The sequence below is a fragment of the Sciurus carolinensis genome, chromosome 9, assembly GCF_902686445.1.
Source record: "Sciurus carolinensis chromosome 9, mSciCar1.2, whole genome shotgun sequence".
Taxonomy (NCBI): Eukaryota; Metazoa; Chordata; class Mammalia; order Rodentia; family Sciuridae; genus Sciurus; species Sciurus carolinensis.
Window position 1 is genome coordinate 128,633,393 of NC_062221.1, and position 21,171 is coordinate 128,654,563.

The following is a 21,171-nucleotide window of genomic DNA, read 5'->3' on the forward strand; positions in this document are numbered from 1 at the left end:
TCTGGTCATTCATGGCAGCCAAGTCTTTACCAGATAATTTAGATGACAAAAGAGGAAAACTGTTGCAATTGTTTTATATTAACACATAGAAAATTATAAAAAGAGCAGCTTAAAACAGCACCTGCTTGTTATTTCACTCTTTTGAATCAGAAGTCTAAGTACAGTCTACCTGGAATTTCTGCCTAAGGTTTTACAATATTGCAATCAAGATGTCAGCCAGGACATCTACCTTATCTCTTTATCATAGACCTTAACTAGAGTTGTCAAATCTTGTAAGCATGTCCCCAAAGAGTGCATGAAATCTAAAAATCATGATTTTGTCTGAAATTAAAATGTAGCCATCTTGTGTCTTATCCACCCACCTAAAACATGACATTATCATGGAAGTGACACCCTATCATCTTTGGCAGGGTTACAGGCAAGTCACATACAGTTGTAATCATTGGGGCTTTTCTTTGCACTCTGCCTACAAACAACTATAACTTTATTTCTTTGGCCCAATTCATAGTTGCATTTCCTCCAAAGGAGTTATCAAAAAGATTACAGTTTATGGGATATTTCCAAAACATCTTTGTCTTCCCTTTCAATCTACCCTATGTAAAAGAATTTTTCTCTTCTTGTCTGATCGACCAGCTCCTATTCATACTTCGTATTTTAGCTAGAAATTTGCCTCTTTTTAGAAACACTCCCAACACTTCACTCTACTATTATTAGTTTGGGCCCCTCTTATAATTTTGTTCATTTGTGTGTGTGTGTGTGTGTGTGTGTGTGTGTGTGTATACATCTCAAACACTCATGTGTATAACCCTATTGTAGTAATACTTTAGAAGCTTGCAGATTTGCATGTTTTTTTCCACGTTTGGAAAGCTGAGATGAAGTATTTCAGTGTTCTATTAATAGCATATAATGAAAGCTGTTTTATTAGTAACTGAGAAAATATTTGATGAATGAGACTACCTATCTAATCCATAAGAAGTGGTGTTATGCCTCTAAGAATGACAAAATAGACACCCAACTCTTTTTGCTGATCCACTGCTCCAAATAGTCATCCCTTACAATATTCAAGGGCTCTAGGAATGTATGGCAGTTGAATCAGAACTACATTTCTGACAGTCTTTCTGTATCCCAAATGAACAATGGGTTTCTACAGCCTAATGTAGAAATATTCTGTACTTTCCTGGCATTAGCATCACCATTTTCACAGAATTCAAATCTCAAATGGATTCATAGTCTATAATAGTCTACAAAAGAGAGGGACAGAAATGGGTATGATCAACTAATCCCATCCCTCTTTCTGAGTTTGTGATTTCACCCCCAATAACCCTAATAGTGGGTGAGTCCACCTGGACTTAAACACAGCTAGTGGTAAAGCACCTGATGAGGAAGTCCTTCTCGTCTTAGATGGTGTCATATGGTAGAAGAGTTCTTGTTGTGAGGAATGTATGTGTCATGGTCATCCATTTGCTTCAACCTAATTATTCTCTAGAAAGACACAGAGTCCATAATGCTAGTGCTACTAATTTTGCAATACCTCTTTCAGATTTAGAACTGTACATACCACCCTAAATTTCCCACAATTCTAATTGCTAAAAGCAAATATATATTGCTATAGAGATCATCTTTGTTGGGTTTTCTACCTTCTCCAACAGTGTTCTCTAAGGTCTTCTGGGTCCTGCCTTCACAGAGTTCCTGATGTTCCATCTGTTCCTTTTCTTTAGCTATGTCAATCCAAAAATGCAAGCCCAAATTTCACCATTTTGAAAGTTTTTACATATCAACGTTTTGAGCCTACATCAATCCCCTTTCAACCTACTTTTTGCATGGTTAGCAGTTTTCTGAAGCAGCCATTTCTGTAACATCCTGTGTGTGTGTGTGTGTGTGTGTGTGTGTGTGTGTGTGTGTGAATACATGTTTGTGCATATATTGATGAGTAAAGAGCATTGATTATTACGGAAAGAAAGGAATGGATAAGTTTAAGTCATGAAACACAAATGCTTAATTACAAATCCATGAGTGAAATGAATTTAGAACACAAGACTTAGTCAGTGAGGGACTCTCTTTTCAGCATCACTGTTCAAGATATAAGACATTAAGTTTATCATGGACATTAAGGAACCAAAATGAATGCCAGACACACACAGTTGGTATAAGTAGCTGATTTATTAATCCTCCCAATTCCTGAGAACATCACAGAATTATAGAAATATAAGACCAAATATAAAAAGTCAACGAGTCTGTATCAGCTTTTTGGGATTTTAACAATATACTCGAGTTGTTAATTTGTCAATGTAAAAGGTTTATTTTGGATCCCAGTTTTTGGAGGATCTAGTCCATGATCACTGGATAATTTTTTGTACCTCAAACAGGATAGCATATCATGGCATGATCGTTTGGTGAAGTAATGCCATTTATTTCATGAACCAGAGAACTCAGAGAAAGAAAAAGGTTTTGGGAACCCAATGTCTCCTTCAAGGTCACACTCCCAATGACCCAAGAACCTCTGTGGGCATAGCTAGAGGAAGTAGGTCATAGGCATGGCTGTGTGGATTATATCTTGTCCCCCCTGGCTTCTCTCTTTCTCTCTCCTTTTCTACTTTCTGGTGACCAGGAGGAAAGCATTTTTCTTCCACCGTGTTCTTCTGCCTTGTTGCTCTGCCTCACCTCTGGACCCAGAGCAATGGATTTGACTGACTGTGAACAACCTCTGAAACCATTAGCTCAAAATAAGTTTTCCTCTTCTCAGTTCTTCTGATCAGGTATTTTAATCACAGGAATTAAAACCTACTTAACACAACCTCCCACTATACCCCACTTCATAACTGTTCTACCACCTGTCAATAGCATCATCTTGGGGAACAAACTTTTAAAAAAGGATAATTGGAGAACACTTATTCAAGTCATAGCAATATCTGAAACAAAACAGAAACATGTCTGGAGCATTGAAACATTTTTATTAGGAAATAGTCATAATATAGAAGCATAGAATAAGAAGGTAATGTGCTTAAACTTGTACTATGACCAAAATGAGGTTTTTCTGCCTTCCAGAAACATCTTAGAAGTAACTCAGGTCTATAACTGAGGTCCTCAAAAGACCAAGCAAGACCTTTAAAAAGATAATCCATGAAGGCTCTGTATTGTCTCTCTTCAGTGAAATTTGATGGGATTGTGAGATATTGGAACAGAAATGGCCTTAAAACGCCCATTTTAGAAGAAAAGGTGCACTTTAATCATGTTCTAGCAGCAAGAATAGCATCTTCTATAGCAACATGGCCGATAGCAACAGCAGCCAGAGCCATAGCCAGAGCCATAACCTGAGCCAAATCCACAGCCACATCTGGAGCCATATCCACAACCACAGCCAGAACCATAGCCACAACCACAACCATAGCCATATCCACAACCATAGCCAGAGCCAAATCTACAGCCATATCCACAGCCAGAGCCAGAGCCACAGCCACAGTTAGAGCCATAGCCATAGCCATAACCACAGCCAGAGCCAGAGCCATAGCCACAGCCATATCCAGAACCATAGCCACAGCCGAAGCCACAACCATAGCCGGAGCTACCACATGAGTTGCAACACATGATGATTAGAGATGAGGGATCAGTAGTTCAATGGAGAAACAGATAGAAGTTTCTGAAGTCTGAATGCCATCTCTTGCCCTGAGATCTTTATATACGACCAGAAATGGGTGGAACATACCACACAGGCTCTATGGTCTCATTACCAAAGCAATTTTCATTTTTAAAAAGCTCATCATTCTAATAACAACTTTTCAATATAGTTATGTTTAGAATTTGTCCCCTATCTATGGTCATGTGAATTGTAAGAAAACACCTGTAACCTACACATAAAGCAGGTATGTCCTGCAGAAGGTAATCACACCTCATTTAGATGTTATTTTTGCTTCAGATCATGAACTGTTCTCTACTTCCAGTATACCATACATGGTCATGAGAGATTCCCCAGACTCTCCTATGTAAACACTGAAAGGAAACCTTGGAGCTACAGATGAGATGCAAACAGGGCATAAGGCAAGGCACTCTTGGCTTAAACCTGCAAAAAAGTAGATAGAGCTCATGCAGAACAGCCACTGCAGTTGTGGCTGGAGCAAGAGACAGATGAGTCAAAGAAGGTCAGAACTGATGCAAAATAAGACCCCGAGGCAACATTCCAAAATAAACCAGCCACCACTTTACCTGATACAAAATCCAATGTCCAAAACCCATAAAGATAAATGCAAATATTATTAAGTTACTGATTTTCTTATATAAAATCCTCTAAATTAAAATAAAAATAATTTTTACAGGTTAAAGAAATATTATAGGTTTGGGGAGAACGTTTCACTGTGCTGCTTTCTCTGAAACATCTTGCTCTTTACTTCACCAGATTTTTACCTGCCAAATTCCTACTGATCCTTTCAAGCACAGCTGAAGCTACATCTCCTATAAGAAAGATTCCTGCATCACCGAATGCATCAGGCTTCATCCCTTGCTCTTCCAGATCTCCATGTGCATGACTTGCTGCTGTCAATGAATACGATATTGGCACCATCTATTTTAATTATTTGACTCCTCAGACTATTGTGAATAACTTTAATAATATTGCCTTTACCTTCCATGAGTCTAACGAATGAGGCTCTCACTATGATAATTTTTACCTATAAAAGTTGCTTATTTTAAATTTTAATTTAGAGGATATTATTTGAGAATAATAATAAGAATAAATAATATTTGCATTTTCCCTTATAGGTTTTGACCACACTCACATTTATTATTTTGATTCATACAAAAAGAATGTAAAGTAGAAAGCTGTATTTTTCATTGTTTCCAATTTTAGGAGGGATAACTGACAAAATTGTTGAAGTAAATACAACATGAATGTTTGATACATGTATGTATCATGAAATTGTTAACAATAATCAAGTTAGTTAACCCACTGATTACCTCACCTAGTTATCATTTTTTTTCTTTCTTTTTCTTTTGTGGTAAGAATCATGTATACAATGATTTCATGTATACAATACAATATTATGAACTACAGTCACCATGCTAAACATTCATTCTCCAGAATTTATTCATTTTGCATAACTGAAACTTTTCAACCTGTGACCAACATCTCCCCATTTTCTGTCCTCTTACCCTTGGTAACCACCTCTCTATTCTCTGCTTCTATGAATTTGACTATTTTAGACTGGCATTTATTTCATTTTAGCATAATGTCCTGTAGATCCGTCCATGTCTTCATTAATGGAAGGATTTCCTTCTGCTTTAGTTAAACAATATTCCATTGTATGTATGTACTACATTTTCTTTATCCATCATCTGTCAATGGACACTGAGGTTTCTACATTTTGGCAATTGTGAAGGATGCTGTAAGGAACATGAGAATGCAGGTATCTCTTTGAGCCACTGCTTTTGCTCCCTTCAGATACAGATCCAGATGTAGGCTTGCTGGATTATGTAGTCGTTCTGTTTTTAATGTTCCAGTAATTTTCCATAATGGCTCTATGAATACAGATACCCACCAGCAGTGTGCAGGGTTTCCTTTATTCCACATCTTACCACTTGTTATCTCTTGTCTTTTTGATAGCAGTCACTATACCAGGAATGATGCGATAACTCCTTGTGGTGTGAATTTGTCTTTCCCTGATAACTAGTGATACTGAGCACCTTTTCATGCACCAGTACTTTTCTTCATTTTATACACGTCACAGATGAGAAAACAGAGGCCAAGGGTAAATATGTCAATTGACCAAGGATTTTCATCTGCTCAGTGGTAAAGTCAAACTGGTTTAACTTCTGCAATAACAGAAAAGCTACTATAGAACTCTACATGGTGTTTTATTTTTCTTCAGTTTTCCAAATGTAAAACACTGACTTCATATCACTAAAATTACCAGTGTTCTGCTACTCCTGCCTTACATTTCAATCACTGGGATTTTCTTTCCTACGATCTTCAACAACCTAGCCAAAACACTGTGTTAACACCAAGCCAGCAACTCAGATCCCCCCTACACCTGCTCCACAGATCTTCCATGTGCCACAGTGAGAACAGACAGCTTTACTCAGGCCACAGCCGTCTCGAAAGTACGATCTTCTTAACATCATGAAAGTTAGCTTGAGAAATTGTAGCACTGGGAGCAAATGATAACTTTTCTCTTCAACTCAAATCTTAACATAGGGAAGAGGTACCCTGGATCAGCAACTTCCATGCCAAAATAAAAAGCTCAGATTTTAGGTTTGCCTTCTAATTTTAATTGCCCCACTTTTGCTGTTTCTGCTAAAATATATTCAGTGTTGACTCATTCATCAAACTCCATGGCCCTTTCCACATTAAGATGTCACCTGCTTTCTTCCCAGCAGTCTTAGCATGGCAATATTTACTGGCCATGCTTTCACTGATTGCTTTTGTAGACAATGATGGACAGAATAACTTAAGTTTGTAAGAAGTTTTGACAACCTAATCATTCAAGCACTATTCCAAGGTATAGAATGTTTAGTTTAAAAATATGTGCTTAGGAAATATCAGGGAGGATAAATGTCCAGTCTCTATCCTTTTATCCCATGCTACAGGAAAGTTAGGGTTCCTTCCATCTTTTCTTTTCTTCACAAACTTACTCTTCCATTTACTGCAACCAGTATTTACTGTTATCATATTCTTTCCCCCATAAAATTTTTAGTTTTCATTGAAGGGCCCATACCTACTGCAAAATCTAATGAAAACTTCTCAAGTAGTTAATGATGATATAGTAAAAGGTGGGGAAAAAATCATAAGAAAATAAGCTACTTATTTAAACATACTAATTTTTTTACTAAAATACAGTAGCAGACATCAATTTACTTGGTATCACAACACATTAGAACTCATAACTATAACAAACATGCCTGAGAGCTATACAAACATCTAGCTGGAGAGTGCATCTATGTATGTCACATGAGAAAATTGAAATTATGATTAAAACTCTAGGATTAGCAAAATGTTATTAATATCAACAAGCATAACATATAAGGTTAAATCATATGAAATTGGCATTTTGTATGTTAAAATGATTGAATATCAGCAATTTCATAATAGTAACCTATTGATAAAAAATAATAACAAAAATGGTCTGGATTCTTATAGTGATAGACCTTTGCACGTTTCATTTATTTTTATATACTCAACAATCTGAACTAGCACTATTTTATCATTTTTATCTTGAGTATCAAAAGAAGTGCTTAAGGTGGCCCTGATCACACAGCTAACAACAGATGAAGCCTACCTTAGATACCAATAATGTGACTCCAGAAACTAGACTCTGAATCACAATCTATATAGTTTTATTTCTAAAAGTGTCGTTATTTGGATTACCTCCAGGAAATGATACCTTGCAGAGAAGGAGTGTAGTTAAAGACAATATTGCAGTACAGTTGGTTTCAGTTATAGTAACTACAGTTACTATAGACTCTCAAGATTTCTGAGAGCAATATTATAACCTCTCGTCAATGATTTGTATGGATTTCTCTCCTTTTTTTCACAATCTTAAGTAGAGTATCCCTGTTGTTAACTTTATGAAAAAAATACCTTTCTTCTCAGTGACTGGGAGGAAAAGGATAGTGGTATGCTGTTAATTGTTTAATTATCTCTTTAAGGAAAGGAAGCGGGTGTCTGATTTACCAATTTCCATCGTATAAATTTTTCTAGCATGACTGCTTTCTAGTTACCAATGGTTTAACAACTGACTTCCAAAATTCCTGAAAGATCTATACCATATTCTCCTACAATCTAAACAATTTAACTTTATGTTTACAACTTTAATTGATACTGAATTTCTTATGCACATGGTGTGAATTAGGTACCTCTTTGTGTCTCTTTGTGTTTACACAGATTGAACAAAGATCAAACCCACTGCTATGGTTTAAAGCTTCATCTCCTCCAAATAATTGAGATGGGATGGTATTGGAAAGTAGAACTTTTAAAAGGCATTTAGGTCACAAGGTATGCATGCTCATGAACAGATTAATGCTGTTATTGCAGAAACAGGTTCATTAATGTGGGATGGGTTTGCCCTCTCCTCCTCCCCCTCCCTTCTTCCTCCTCCCCCTCCCCACTCCTCTTTCTCCTTCTTCCTTTCTCTCTATTTCTCCTGCCCACCCCTCTCTCCCTTTCTCTCTCTCTTTGCCTTCTACCATGTTATGATGTGACCAGATGGCCCACATCAGTTGCCAGATACTTGATATCGAATGTCCTAGACTCAGACCTGTGAAAAATAAATTTCTGTTCAGTATAAATTACCCAGTCTCAGGTGCTCCAACAGCACAAAACAGACTGACACCCATTTATTAAATAAACCATCCAGATGAAAACTGGATCTTTGTTGGTTGCTTCCCAAAGTCAATGACTCAGGCACCTGTAGTCTCACTGCCTCAGACTTATGTACTCCTTGTACTTTGATAAAATGCTCAGAATCTCTGATCTTTTCTGGGTCCAACATGGCTTATCTCCCCAGCCAATGTCTTTTCCTGGCTGGTTTGTTGTGGCTGACCCTCCACAACAACACTATACAATACAAATACTTTATGAAGTGTGTAGAAAAATTCAAATGTTTCACTGGTCACATTTTTAAAAGGCTTTTTAAAACAGATGAATTCATTTTATACCATATTTTATTTAATCTATGGCCTCCAAATCAAGTAATATATAATCAATAGTTCAAAATTACTTGATATCTACTGTGTATCTTATACTTAATGGCCACACCTAGCTAGTGGCTAACATATTCAATGTTCAGCTCACTCAAGAGACCTAAGAATTCCTCCATGGGTGTGGCCATTGAGGAGTCTTCCTGGTGAATCTTGGTACTTTAACAACAGACTTCCAACTTATTTTCTTTCTCTGAATTCCTCTGCCTTGAATTCTATTTTCCCACCCATGCAACCATACTCCCACCTTATCATTTATGGCTTTGCTTATAAACATTCTCCATTTGAAGTCACTTCTGACCTTTGTCTAAATTACCTTTTCTCGTTCAGTCTGAATGTGAAGGTGGCCCCTTTAGTCCTTTTGACTAACCCCATCACACCTGCAGGCACAGCTGCTGTAATGTGAATATATAAATCAATATTTTGTGTCCGCCTGAAGATTTTTGAATCCTTAGAAGAGGGCCTGGGTATCTTGACTTTATCTCTGCACCAATCACAGTGCATAGCTAGAACATGAATTTTAAGATTGGTTAAAGGACCAAGAGAACAAATAACAGATTTTATATTTAGAACCTCTAGAATATAGTTCATCAATAAAAGCATTATTTGTTTCCTAATAAAGGAGTTTTCATGGTTAAAACATTCCTGAATCCAGAAAGTATGCCTTAATATAGCCTTCCCTTTCTTCCATAATGTGATTAAATATAAGAGCCAAATATTCAGTTTCCTAACCATTCTCTCTCTCTCTCTCTCTCTCTCTCTCTCTCTCTCTCTCTCTCTCTCTTTCACTCCCTCCCTTTCTCATTTTAAGATCCCTGTCTCTTTAGCATTATTACCATTCATTTTCTCATTTCACACAAGCTGGAAGTCTCAAAATTCTTGTTGACTAAGAGAATCACAACATTTCAGGTTTGGAAGACATAGTAAGTGCTGGTTTGTGAAGATTCTTTCCTGGATATATAAGCCATCTTAAAAGTGCCTACTAAATGACATCCTTCCTTGTTTCAGAATGTCTTTGATGACAAGGAACATAATGAAACAATAAGTTAGATTTTCAAAGAGCTGTAATTAGTAGAATTCCCTTCCTATGTTTGTAACACTAGCTTCAGAATCATGCAAAGCATAGTCTGCCCTCAGATCTGATTTAACAAATGTACCCGATAGAAAAAACACCCTGCCCTTTGAAGAAGCTCTGAGTCACCATCAGCTGGACAAATCCAGTTGTGGTCACAGCCCCAGCCCAGGACTGACTTTGACTGCAGAACTGTCTTCCTTGGGGTCAGACCTTGTGGACTTTCCCAGCTCCAAGGACTTCACGGAGTCAGACTTTGTGTACTGACCCCCTTGCAAGAATGGGACATTAGTTACTGCTGGTTGAAACATGATCGATACCAAAGCTAAAGGGGTTTTTCTGTTATAGGACTTAAGTAGGAGAGTTGTGGATGGTCTCATGGGAAAAGGACACTAAAGTCACAACCCCCCCAAAATAGTGTACCCTCTACTTCAAAAAGTTAACCAGGGAGCTAGACCAGGCTTTTTAAAGCTTTACTCTTTTTCAACTGAAAAAAAGGTGGCACTTCCTAATCAAAGCCAAGTTTCATGAACTTCTCTTTTCTCTTTGCGCTTCTTAATGAACTTTGCAGTCTTTCTTTGGCATGTTTCTTTCCAGCCTCGTTTTGACATCTCTTTCTTTGGCATCTACTGGCATCCTTTGGTTATCAGTTCAAATGTCACAACTTCAACATACGCCCTGAACTGACCCATCAGCCCTTACTCTGTCCTATTAGCTTCTTGACTCCCCATTACAAGTATCTGTATGAATTAATTATGTATTTTACTTGTTTTATTGTATTTTCCTATTTAGAATGCAAACACTGAAATCAGGAAACTTGTCTATAATTTTTCTTCTGTATCTTCAGCGTCTGGGATGGTGCTTGTTTAAAATTGGCAGAAATATTTGTTGATCGAGTGAATCAAATCACTAGTCTCCACCCTGATATGTGTACACAAATACATTTGCACCTCCATGGATGCATATTATGCAATAAAATGCTTTTTATTCTATTTTCCTTTCTTAGGTTTGATTCCTCGTGACCAACACCCAAGTCTGACAAATACCTCAGTAACTCTTGACAACAGTCTCTTCCATTCTTTCGCTCCTTTGAGTTCTCGGGCTACATTGGTCTGCCTGGGACTTTTCTCATAATCTTTTTTTTTTTCACTTTTTAAAATTTGTTCTTTATAGATATGCATGGCAGTAGAGTATATTTTGACTTACCATGGAGCATCACTCATTTTAATTCAGATCCCATTCTTGTGGTTATACATGATGTGGAGTTACACTGGGTGTGTATTCATATACAAACAGGAAATTTATGTCTGAGTCATTCTACTGTCTTTCCTAGTCACATTCCCCCCTCCCTTCACTTCACTCCCCTGGGCCTAATCCAATGAACTTCTCTTATTAACCCCTCCCTTATTGTGTGTTAGCATTTACATATCAGAGAGAATATTCAGCCTTTGTTTTTTTGAGACTGGCTTACTTAGTATGAGAGTCTCCAGTTCCATCCATTTATTGACAAATGCCGTAATTTCATTCTTCTCCATAGCTACTTTTCTCAGCACCTTAAGGATAGGTATCATTCCTGCTTTCTTTTCTTTTCCCCCTCCATTCAATATCCAGTGTCATTTCCAAAGCACAATTCTGAGGTTGTGCTCGGGTTGTGAAGGCCTGAGCATGTGATATATGAAAAGCAAACATAAAAGACATTATTGATATAAAATAACAATAAATACATGTATTTTATCAAGGTAGTACCTAAAGTTCACCCAACACAATGTTAGCCTTAATTTTCAAGACAGTTCAAAACACCTCAAGAAAGGAATAATTCACAAACAAGTACACAAAGATTCGTTAGAAACGAAAAAACATTTTTATTGAAAACAAGTGACTTTGACAACTGTAGATGCTGTGGTCGCCAGTGTGGTCTTGACAGGGAATCAGAGATTAAGGAAGAAAAGGCTAATATGTGGAAAGTAACGAGAAGACAGCACAGATCCTAGGGCCTCCCGAGACATGTTCAGCTGGAGGTCAATGACTTTCAAGCATGCAATTTTCTGAATGTAGAGATCTTGAGGTGTGGATCCTTGAAGAAGTGTTCTTTTGGAAGTGTCATTTCAGAAGCAAACGGTCCTCTGATAGCGATGTTTTAGCAGCAAGGAGAATAACATCTTCTGTAGCAAAATACCCGGGAGCCACAACAGCCAGAGCCATAGCCAGAGCCATAGCCACCATAGCCGCCATATCCACAGCCACAACCACAGCCGTATCCACAGCCATAGCCAGAGCCATATCCACCATAGCCACCATAGCCACAGCCACAGCCGGAGCCGTATCCACCACAGCCACCATAGCCACAGCCACAGCCGGAGCCGTATCCACCACAGCCACCATATCCACAGCCACAACCACAGCCGTAGCCACTGTAACCACCGTATCCACAGCCACAGCCGTATCCGCAGCCACAGCCATATCCACCATAGCCACCATAGCCACCATAGCCACCATATCCACAGCCACAGCCAGAGCCGTAGCCACTGTACCCACAGCCAGAGCCGCAGGAGTTGCCGTAGTAGTTGCAACACATGTTGTCAGAGGAGAGAGCTTAGGTGGTTTGAATGAGGATGGTTCTGAAGTGTAGATGTCCTCTGTTCTCCTGGGACCTTTATATACTGTCCAGAACTGCCAGAGAATGCCATTCATTCCCTGACATGGCCTACAAATATTTAAACAGCTGTCATGTGCCAGTCACTCTTGAAAATCAATAATGGTTTGCTTAAAATGAGCTCATTATTTTGGAGACTCTGGTTTTATTTAAAGAAAATCATTTTAGTTTGCTCTGCTAACAAATTGTCTCTAACAATTCATGGACCCAAATGTAAAACTGGTACCCATTTTAGAAACTTTCCATCTCCTAATAATATATTTTGTATAACAAGGCTTGGGGAAAATATGAGAAAATATTACCATCCTAGGCCAGAAAATAAGTTCTTTTCTCCAATGTAGATCTCATTAGAGTTTTGAAGAAATTTAGGTAAATTCTTGGGATTCTTCTTCTTTCACTACTGTTCATTGCAGCGATTTTAGAACACTGACAGCAAGTGTAACTTGGTTTGACCCCTAAAATTTCTTCTACATTCCAAAAAGAAACTACTAAATTTTTCTGTATATTCTCTAATTTTTTTAAAATTTTGCTTTCATAGCTCCAGCTGAAAAATATGCATTCTAAAAAAGATAGCTATCATTAGTGCTTGGGCCTGTTTTCTCTCTCTCTCTCTCTCTCTCTCTCTCTATATATATATATATATATATATATATATATGTATATATATATATATATATATATATGATAAATATATATATACTATCCATATGTATTACCATGAATGTTACCATCTATTACCCCAATTGTAAATTTCTATGATCAATACAACTTGGTACTTCACTAACAGGATATAAAATATCATTTTAAATAAGTATAAAGTATAAAACACTTTGTTGAATATGACTAATTAAGTAAAGAATTCCCGGGAAAAAGTATTTTTTTTTTTACAAACATCTATTTGGCATCACTATCACTAACAAGAGTTCAATGTCATGTATCAAAATTCCTCTGACTTTTATTATGACTGATGATCTTTGCATGGGTCCAGTTAGGTTACAATCAGTGGTAAGTGATCATGCAGACACCTATGGGATATTTTAGAAAAGCTATAGAACATATCAGAAATGAGTGCTACACAGGACTAAGCAGTATGCTTTGCCCTTTTTCCTTGTTTCTTCTCCAGAATACACAGCTGATGATAACATTCCTTGAGCAATAAAGCCCTGTAGGAATTAAGGAAGTGGACAAATTCCAGTCCCATTCCTTTTTTTTGCACTTACATTTATATTGCTATACTAGAAGAATGTTTGCTTAAACATATTGAATTACCCTTTAGGGAATATTTATAAATTCAAAAGATGATAGGTTTTTGAAGCAAGATAAAAAAGGAAAATCACATCCTTCCCACAAGAGGTGGAGAGATATAGAAACATGGTCAGGGACCCAGGGCCTGTTCCATTCCTAGAACTCTAGCAATAGATATAATCCAAAGATTACATCTATAATTCATTTACCTGCATGCCCTCTTCTGACTAAAACATATGCAATTATCACTCAACTATAAGAATCTATAATTTTCCTACAAGAATCTATAATTTTCCTACAAGAATTTCTCACTCAACTAGAAGAATCTGAACCATTCTTACAAGTGAGGTTTTCCTCCTCTCCACATATAGCTTTAAAATTATAATATGTACTTACATATTTTTGTTGATTGCTTTGCTTGGGAGGCATCCCTAAACAACTTAGCTAAATGCCACACATGCTAACTGAACTTGTCATAGGGAAGATACTGTCTTGGAGTTGAAAGTTTGCAAAGACAGATGATTCTTGTCCAGGATGAAGTATACAAATAAAGTGTCCAACCCCAAAAGGAGACATGATGATCTTCTGAAGTCACCCTATATTTATATTGCTCATTTTTTTGATCTCTTGTTTTTCCCATAATGCAAGAATAATAGGGACAACCAAGCTATTGTCACATCCATATCACTGATTGCCAGTCATGAATAATTTTACCCTCTTGGAGACACTTGGTAATATCTGTGGAAATTTTCAACTATTATGACTTAGGGTGTAACTAATGCTATTGAGCATCTGGTGGTGGAAACCGAGGATACTGATAACCCTGGAAGGTAAAAAACAGCTCCCAACAGCAAAGAAACATCTGGTCCAAAACCTCAGGAGTGCTGAGGTCTAGAAGTCCTCATTTATGGTCTGTAGGGGTCTAATCCAAGCAAACTTTTCCTTTCACTTTATAGCCAACATCTTACCTTCATATCAACAAACATGCTATAGACAAATAAAAGTAAATAAAAACAAAAACAATGGTTTTTATTTGTTTTTACTTATCTTACTGGTCTACATTTGATTTAAATCATCATTTTCAGAACCAAGCAGGCTCAAACTTTTCAATTATCTTTTACCATACTAGCCATGAAATCCTAGTTAATAGATAACATAAATTCAGGAAGATCATGTCTTCTATCTAATACTTGGATTTAGATAATAAAGGAGTGAATGGTGGGTGGTGCCTTACTTTACTGGATGCCTTCAATGGAGATTTTCACAAAGCTGCCAATTTCAGTTTTTGATAACCTTCATTATAAGACATTTATCCTTCTGTGGGAAAATATTCCTACCTATTTTTTTCTGATATTGGTTACTGATCTTATCTGATCACTCTATTATAATTCATCTCTAAATATAGCACAAAGAAAATAAATCCCCTCCAGTTTTTCTTTTCATTTGGTTTCATTCCTTTTATATCACCCTTGAATTTCAAAACTATAAATTCTACTTCACAAATTCCCTAGAATAGACATTTTGCTTTTCAATACCACTGTCAACACCAACTTCCAGAACACAATTCATGTGAATTATTGAAAACATTTCCTATCTAGATTGCATTACTTCTAATACCTTTCCATTCCAGTCTCTAGATACTGGTCCATAAAGGCAAATGTGATTTCTGTTTTCTGTGTCTGTGAATAATCAGATCTGAATACATAACCTGGCACATAATTTGCAACTTAATATTTCTTCAATAAAATAAATGGATGATTAGGTAAAACGCATGTTCCAGTGTTGATGTGCCACTTATACACTGAATTGGGGTATGTGCTTAAATTCTCTGAAAACCAACTTTCTCTTTCTAAAATGGATTCTAAACATTTTCACTTGATCATTTTTCATGTTTCCTGCCTCTTCAGTGCTTTGGGGAAAAGCTGTACTCAATAAATGTTCCCTTGATTCCATTTTCCTTACCCCATAGTTTTAAATTCTCATCTATAATAATTTTTCAATCATATTTATTTGTACCAAAATGCTGATTTTGTCAGAATTTAATATAATAACTGTAGTTTAAACAGGCTGTTCTATGGTATACATATGTACTCTAATTTAAAACTTTTATGATGAAGAAGCAAAATCTTTCAGAAAATAAATTACTCTCCAGGTGACCTTTGTACATTCTGAGTGAGCCATTTTGTATAGTAATTTATTACAAAAATACAGCATCAAGCCTATATTCTGGGCATGGCAAAAGGCATCTTTTCAGTGCATCCATCAATTACAAGAGACTATATTGTATTCATAAACTATATCACTTCAAACATGTTAGATATCTATCATGGAAAAATATCGTGATTTTTTTTGAAATTCCAGAACATTCCAAAGATTAGCCCACAATAAGAAAATATTTTTGTTTTTAGGACTATGGCTGTTTGATAGCTTCCTTTAGTATCATCTTACAATAAAAAAGTTTAGATTCACTCAAAAAACTTGAGTAAAATCCCAATATCCATATGGAAAAGTTTCTACAAATTCCATGACCTGGGGATGTACCTACATGTCCTTCTTGCAGTATAATATATTTTTTTCTAGCTTCCAATTCCAAAAATCAGGTCTAAATTCTTATTAGACAATGCACCACACACTATGGCATATGCCTGTTATCCCAGTTCCTCGGAAGGCTGCAATTTGAAGCAGGTGGACCACAAGTTCATAGCAACTTAGCAAGACCCAGTCTCATAGTAATGTTTTTAGAAAGGACTAGGCAGTAGCTCAGTGCCATAACACTTGCCTAGGATCCTAGAATGTGGGAGGTCCTAAGTTCAATTCTCATCACAAAAAAAAAAAAAAAGGAAGAAAAATAAACTTTTCCTTGTATGCAGTCTGTCTGTATTGTAGTTTGTAAATATCTTTAAATGCATTACCCCAATTTATCCTCACAGCCTGGTGAAATGAATAAGGCTGTCAGATGAGCATTTGAAGGCCAAAAGCTGAGACTCAGATCAACTACACTGCTGTCCCAGTGCACCCAGTTGGTGAGTGTCATCCAGCATGTGCTCCTCCCAGCCAGCCCTCTCCAGGTCATTGACAAGGCACATGCTCTCTGGAAACACTTGTGAGAGTAAGAAAAGGCTGGAACTTCCTCTCCAGGCCTAGTTGGTGGTGATAGTGCTTCTGGTCGTGATCATAAGTGCATACGATGGCTTATTGTCCTCCTCGTACCTGACCCACCAACTCCTCTTCATTCCCTTTTCGTGGAACTCTTTCTTAACTCTCTCATCACTGAGTGATTCCTCTTTTATTAGACCTGCAACAAAGAGCCCTATGATCACAATTGCCTCATTCTGTTGTTAATTGTATCATGTAACTCACACAGGATTACGAACCCACTGAGGACAAAGAGATAAGTGAGTTAATGGCTGGGGAGACAGATGACAAAAACAGAGAGAAAGAGCAAGGGAGAGGGGGAAGTGGAAGGGGATGGATGGGTGGTAAATAGGTAGATAATAGATAGAATAATTGTCCACAAATTCTGCATTAACACAAGCTTTTTCTCTCCTAGCCATGAAAACCATCCAGAGCAATGACCACAGCCAAGGCAAAGACTACATCCATAGTCTCCACAGACATCTCCACGTAAGTACCAACTCCTGGTTCTGTAGGTGAAAGAGTCAGGGGTGGTTGTAAGGGAGATGATGTGCAGACCCCAGTGTTGCCTACAGTCCCAGACCTAACAAGCAGACAGTAAGGGGTTGTAGAGGTTGAGTGTGCTGCTCAGGCCCAGGCATGTAACCATTTGCTTACAACAAGCTCATTTTGCTGGGCACTCCGATTTTATTAAGAAGTCTTTTTAATTTGCTGCCACCCAAGTTTTAGCTCTAGGTTGTAATGGCACTGGAACAAAATTGCCTTCTTTCTCAACACCCTGAACCTGCTGAAAAAAATATATTTTTCATGTGATTCTACAGAAATCAAAACACATGTTTGGTCTTCTAATTAAATTTAGTCAGTGCCCTTGAAATTGTATGTGTGGGTGTGTGTGTGTGCATGTGCACATGTAAATATATTTTACTTAAATCCTCTTAAGCAAGACTAGTGTTTGCTATTCTCATATTACAAAAACAATACTAAGATTTAAAATTAAAAGTGACCTGATCAGAATCATACAGCTGTATGATGATAGAGTTATAACTTAGTCATCAAACTTCAAATATTCTATAGGTCTGATCCCAAGATGAAAGGTAGGATTCAATAAATCAGCTTTCACACACACACAAAAAATGAAATGTCAATATTGGCATTTCATAAAGTATAAACATCCATAACTTTCCTTATTATCCTAGCAGTTCTTATATTTTTATTTTCAACCTTTATAGATTTGTATAAGCCAAATGCAATTGGTAATTTTTAACTCTGCCTTCTGTGGTGTTCCAAATACCTCTTAATGAGCAAAACATGGACATTTATTGATAAATGTGGACATTTTATCTATCTACCCTTCCTGTCAGCCTCATCAGTTTCTGTCCCCCAAGGTCAAAATTGCCAATTATTTTTCTTCCTGAAAAAAAAGAGTTAGGTAAAAGACAAGATTAAGACAGAATGAACATGGCATTTTGTAAGTGTTTTAATTCTGGGTCTAATGCTATGTAGAAGTATATGAGCTTTAATCATGATCATATAAAATGAAACCACAAAGTACAAAACCATCCTGGCTTAGGCTTCCAGCCTTGATGTCAAGATCCATTCCTTCCTCTTCAAAAATTCCCCAATTCACAGGCAGCCCTTCAAAATTCCATGAATCCAACACACGGCAAATTCTTCCCTGCCCTCTCTGCAGACAAGTTTAGAATGATATTTACTCCCACAAACTTAATCTGATTATTTGCAAGGCTGGCACTAAACAAATGAATTCGATTTCACAGTCGTGTATTGACAGCACGCCAAATAGGAGACATAATCAGGGCCAGTCGTACATCTATGCGACCAGCACCATTCACAGGTCCTGGTGCTCAGAACCCGTGCTCAGTGCCTAGCGCTCGGCAGTCACCATCTTCAGATCATGAGCATTACCTTTGAGTTAATGGTGTGTGAGTAAAGTCTGCTGGGACATACGCTGGGGGCTTGGGATCTTCTCCCACACATTGCCCCACCTCCTGCCATCTGCCCACCTCCCCAGAGGAGGCCCTTGGTTTCCTGCTCCCTAACCCAGTCATTGTTGAGGGTCCCCTCAGGAGCCTGGGTACAGACACAGGAAGGAAGAGAGATGGAGCACCTAGGAGGATCTACACTCACCAGGCACGTGTTCCCACGCCCAAGAGCACAGAGCATTAAAGAGCAAACAGAAAGAACCTCCATTGTTTGGCGCATGTATATTTACGATTGTTATGTCTTGTTGAGGTATGATTCCCTTTAGCAGTATGAAATGTCCTTCTTCATCCCTTCTAACTTTGGCTTGACGTCCACCGTATCTGATATGAGGATGGAGACTCCTGCTTGCTTACACAGTCTGTGTGAGTGATAAGTGTTTTCCCAACCTTTCATCTTCAGTCCGTGGATGTCTTAGCAAATCAAAAGAGAGCACAGAAGGAAGGAAAGGGAATTTTGTCCTGCTTCTTAAGTGGAGAGCCAGATTTGCAGTTTGAACATTTAGAAATTGGTCCTGGCCCTTGCATCCCAGTTGTGCCCTCACTCTGCATGGTGGCTTCCCTTCACAGGGAAACTTTTTCAATGAGTAGGCTGCACCCGGAGGGTGGCCTGCCTCTCACCCATTAAGGTTTCAGTTCACAGCAATTTGCTTTCCACCCCTTCCCATCCCTCTACAGCTACTGTCATTAGTCACCAAGGATGGCCTCCGCTGGAGACTGAATACAGCCTACCATTATTTAACCTCTCTGGAGCATTTCAAAGAATGAATTTCCATCCGCTTACAGAATTTCAATTTCTTATCTCATAGTTTTTCCCTCAGAATATGTAATGTCCTACAAAATGCAATGGATGAAAAATCTGTATTTGCTAGTTACAACTCTACTGGTCTTGCTGTAATATAGTCTCAAATATATTCCTAAATACATTCTTAAATCCATCCATCTCAAAGTATGGATATTCTGTTGTAAAGATGTCTTAGTTTTGACAAAAAAATAAAGCAGACATGACCAAATACTCTGATAATAAACAAACCCTTGTGAGTTTTACTACATGTGCTGAATTGTCTCTAGAATTGACATCATGAAATAATTTGAAGTTCATTAACATTAGTATGCATTGCCAGTTAAATCCTTCTGACCTAAAAACATTATTTTGTATAGTATATATAAAAGAAAGTACCCTGTGATCTAAGTACACTTCTTTTTCCTTATGGAAACTCAACAATGTCATTAATGTTGCAGAGAATTTATTGAGTCATTATTTCACACACAGGAAAAATATGCTTCAACAGAAAAATCTATATATGCTCAATAAATTAAACAATGGCTTCAAAAATTTTTAATTATTGGGACTGGGGCTATAGCTTATTGGCAGAACTCTTGCCTTGCATATGTGAGACACTGGGTTTGATCCTCTGCACCACATAAAAATAAATAAAATAAAGGCATACTGTCCATCTACAACTAGAAAAAAAGTTTAAAAAATAAAAATAAATTTAAAATTTTTAATTATTTATTCTAGAAAAAATATTGTAAAAGAGGCTGAAGTTATTTTAATCTGTTTTATTGAAAGGATGAAAATGAAGCTGAAGAACAATAGATTTTTCCAAAAGTGTTTCCATTAAGAAATATTTTTAGTTGGTAAGGAAATGCCCCAGGAATACCCTGTACTGAACGTGGAAGAGTCCCCAATGCATCAGAGTCCCTGGGGCACATATCTCCAATACTGGTTTCCTCTTGGAGTCAGTTCCATAAATCTTGATGCAAAATGCTTGTCTAATGTGGTCTTTCTCTGTTCCCAGTTTCCTGCTGATGTAGGTTCATTCCACTGAAGGCTAACATGACATCTTCAGCCAACCCTTGCAAGCCAACCCAGAATCTATTGGAACTTGCAAGAGAAGTTGCCCCTCCTAATCTGATTCTTCCCGTAAAGGCCAAACCTCAGTAAGACAGCACCTCATGGATTCCTTCTCTCTAATATGGCCTATAAGGTAGTTTCTCTAATCATCTGACAATCTACCTGCCATTTATGCTTGGATCAACTTGAGTCTTCTGACTCATGTCTGATGATTTTTCTCCCAAAACACCCTATGCATAACTAGGAGCAACCATCTCTCCTGTATCATAAGATGCCAGCAGAGTACTGGTAAGTTGACTTGCTGGAAAATAAATTTTTAGCCAATGGCAAAACAAGCAACATGATGTCACTGACATGCCAACCAATGATGGAATTGGACAGAGACACACACTCACACAGAGAATTTGCCCTTCCAGCTGATGCAAGCTGGATGCCACAGGCCACTGCAAAAGTGTCATCTTACTGTGGTACTTAAAACATAGATTCTGGCTTCCAATTCTGATTATGCCATTCATGATCTCTAAAG

The 21,171-nt window shown here is 37.5% G+C and overlaps 2 protein-coding genes across 2 annotated transcripts; both read right to left on the bottom strand.

The window, feature by feature from the left end:
- Nucleotides 1-3,234: 3,234 nt before the first annotated feature.
- Nucleotides 3,235-3,585, bottom strand: LOC124992478 (keratin-associated protein 6-2-like). The gene has a single exon (XM_047563260.1). The coding sequence runs from the start codon at nucleotides 3,583-3,585 to the stop codon at nucleotides 3,235-3,237; it is 351 nt and encodes a 116-aa protein (XP_047419216.1).
- Nucleotides 3,586-11,894: 8,309 nt separating this feature from the next.
- LOC124993758 (keratin-associated protein 21-1-like) lies at nucleotides 11,895-12,332 on the bottom strand. Its single transcript, XM_047565535.1, has 2 exons — nucleotides 12,151-12,332; nucleotides 11,895-12,030 (listed from the first exon to the last, which is right to left on the bottom strand). Exons 1-2 carry the CDS (start codon nucleotides 12,330-12,332, stop codon nucleotides 11,895-11,897), a joined length of 318 nt encoding a protein of 105 aa, XP_047421491.1.
- Nucleotides 12,333-21,171: the final 8,839 nt, after the last annotated feature.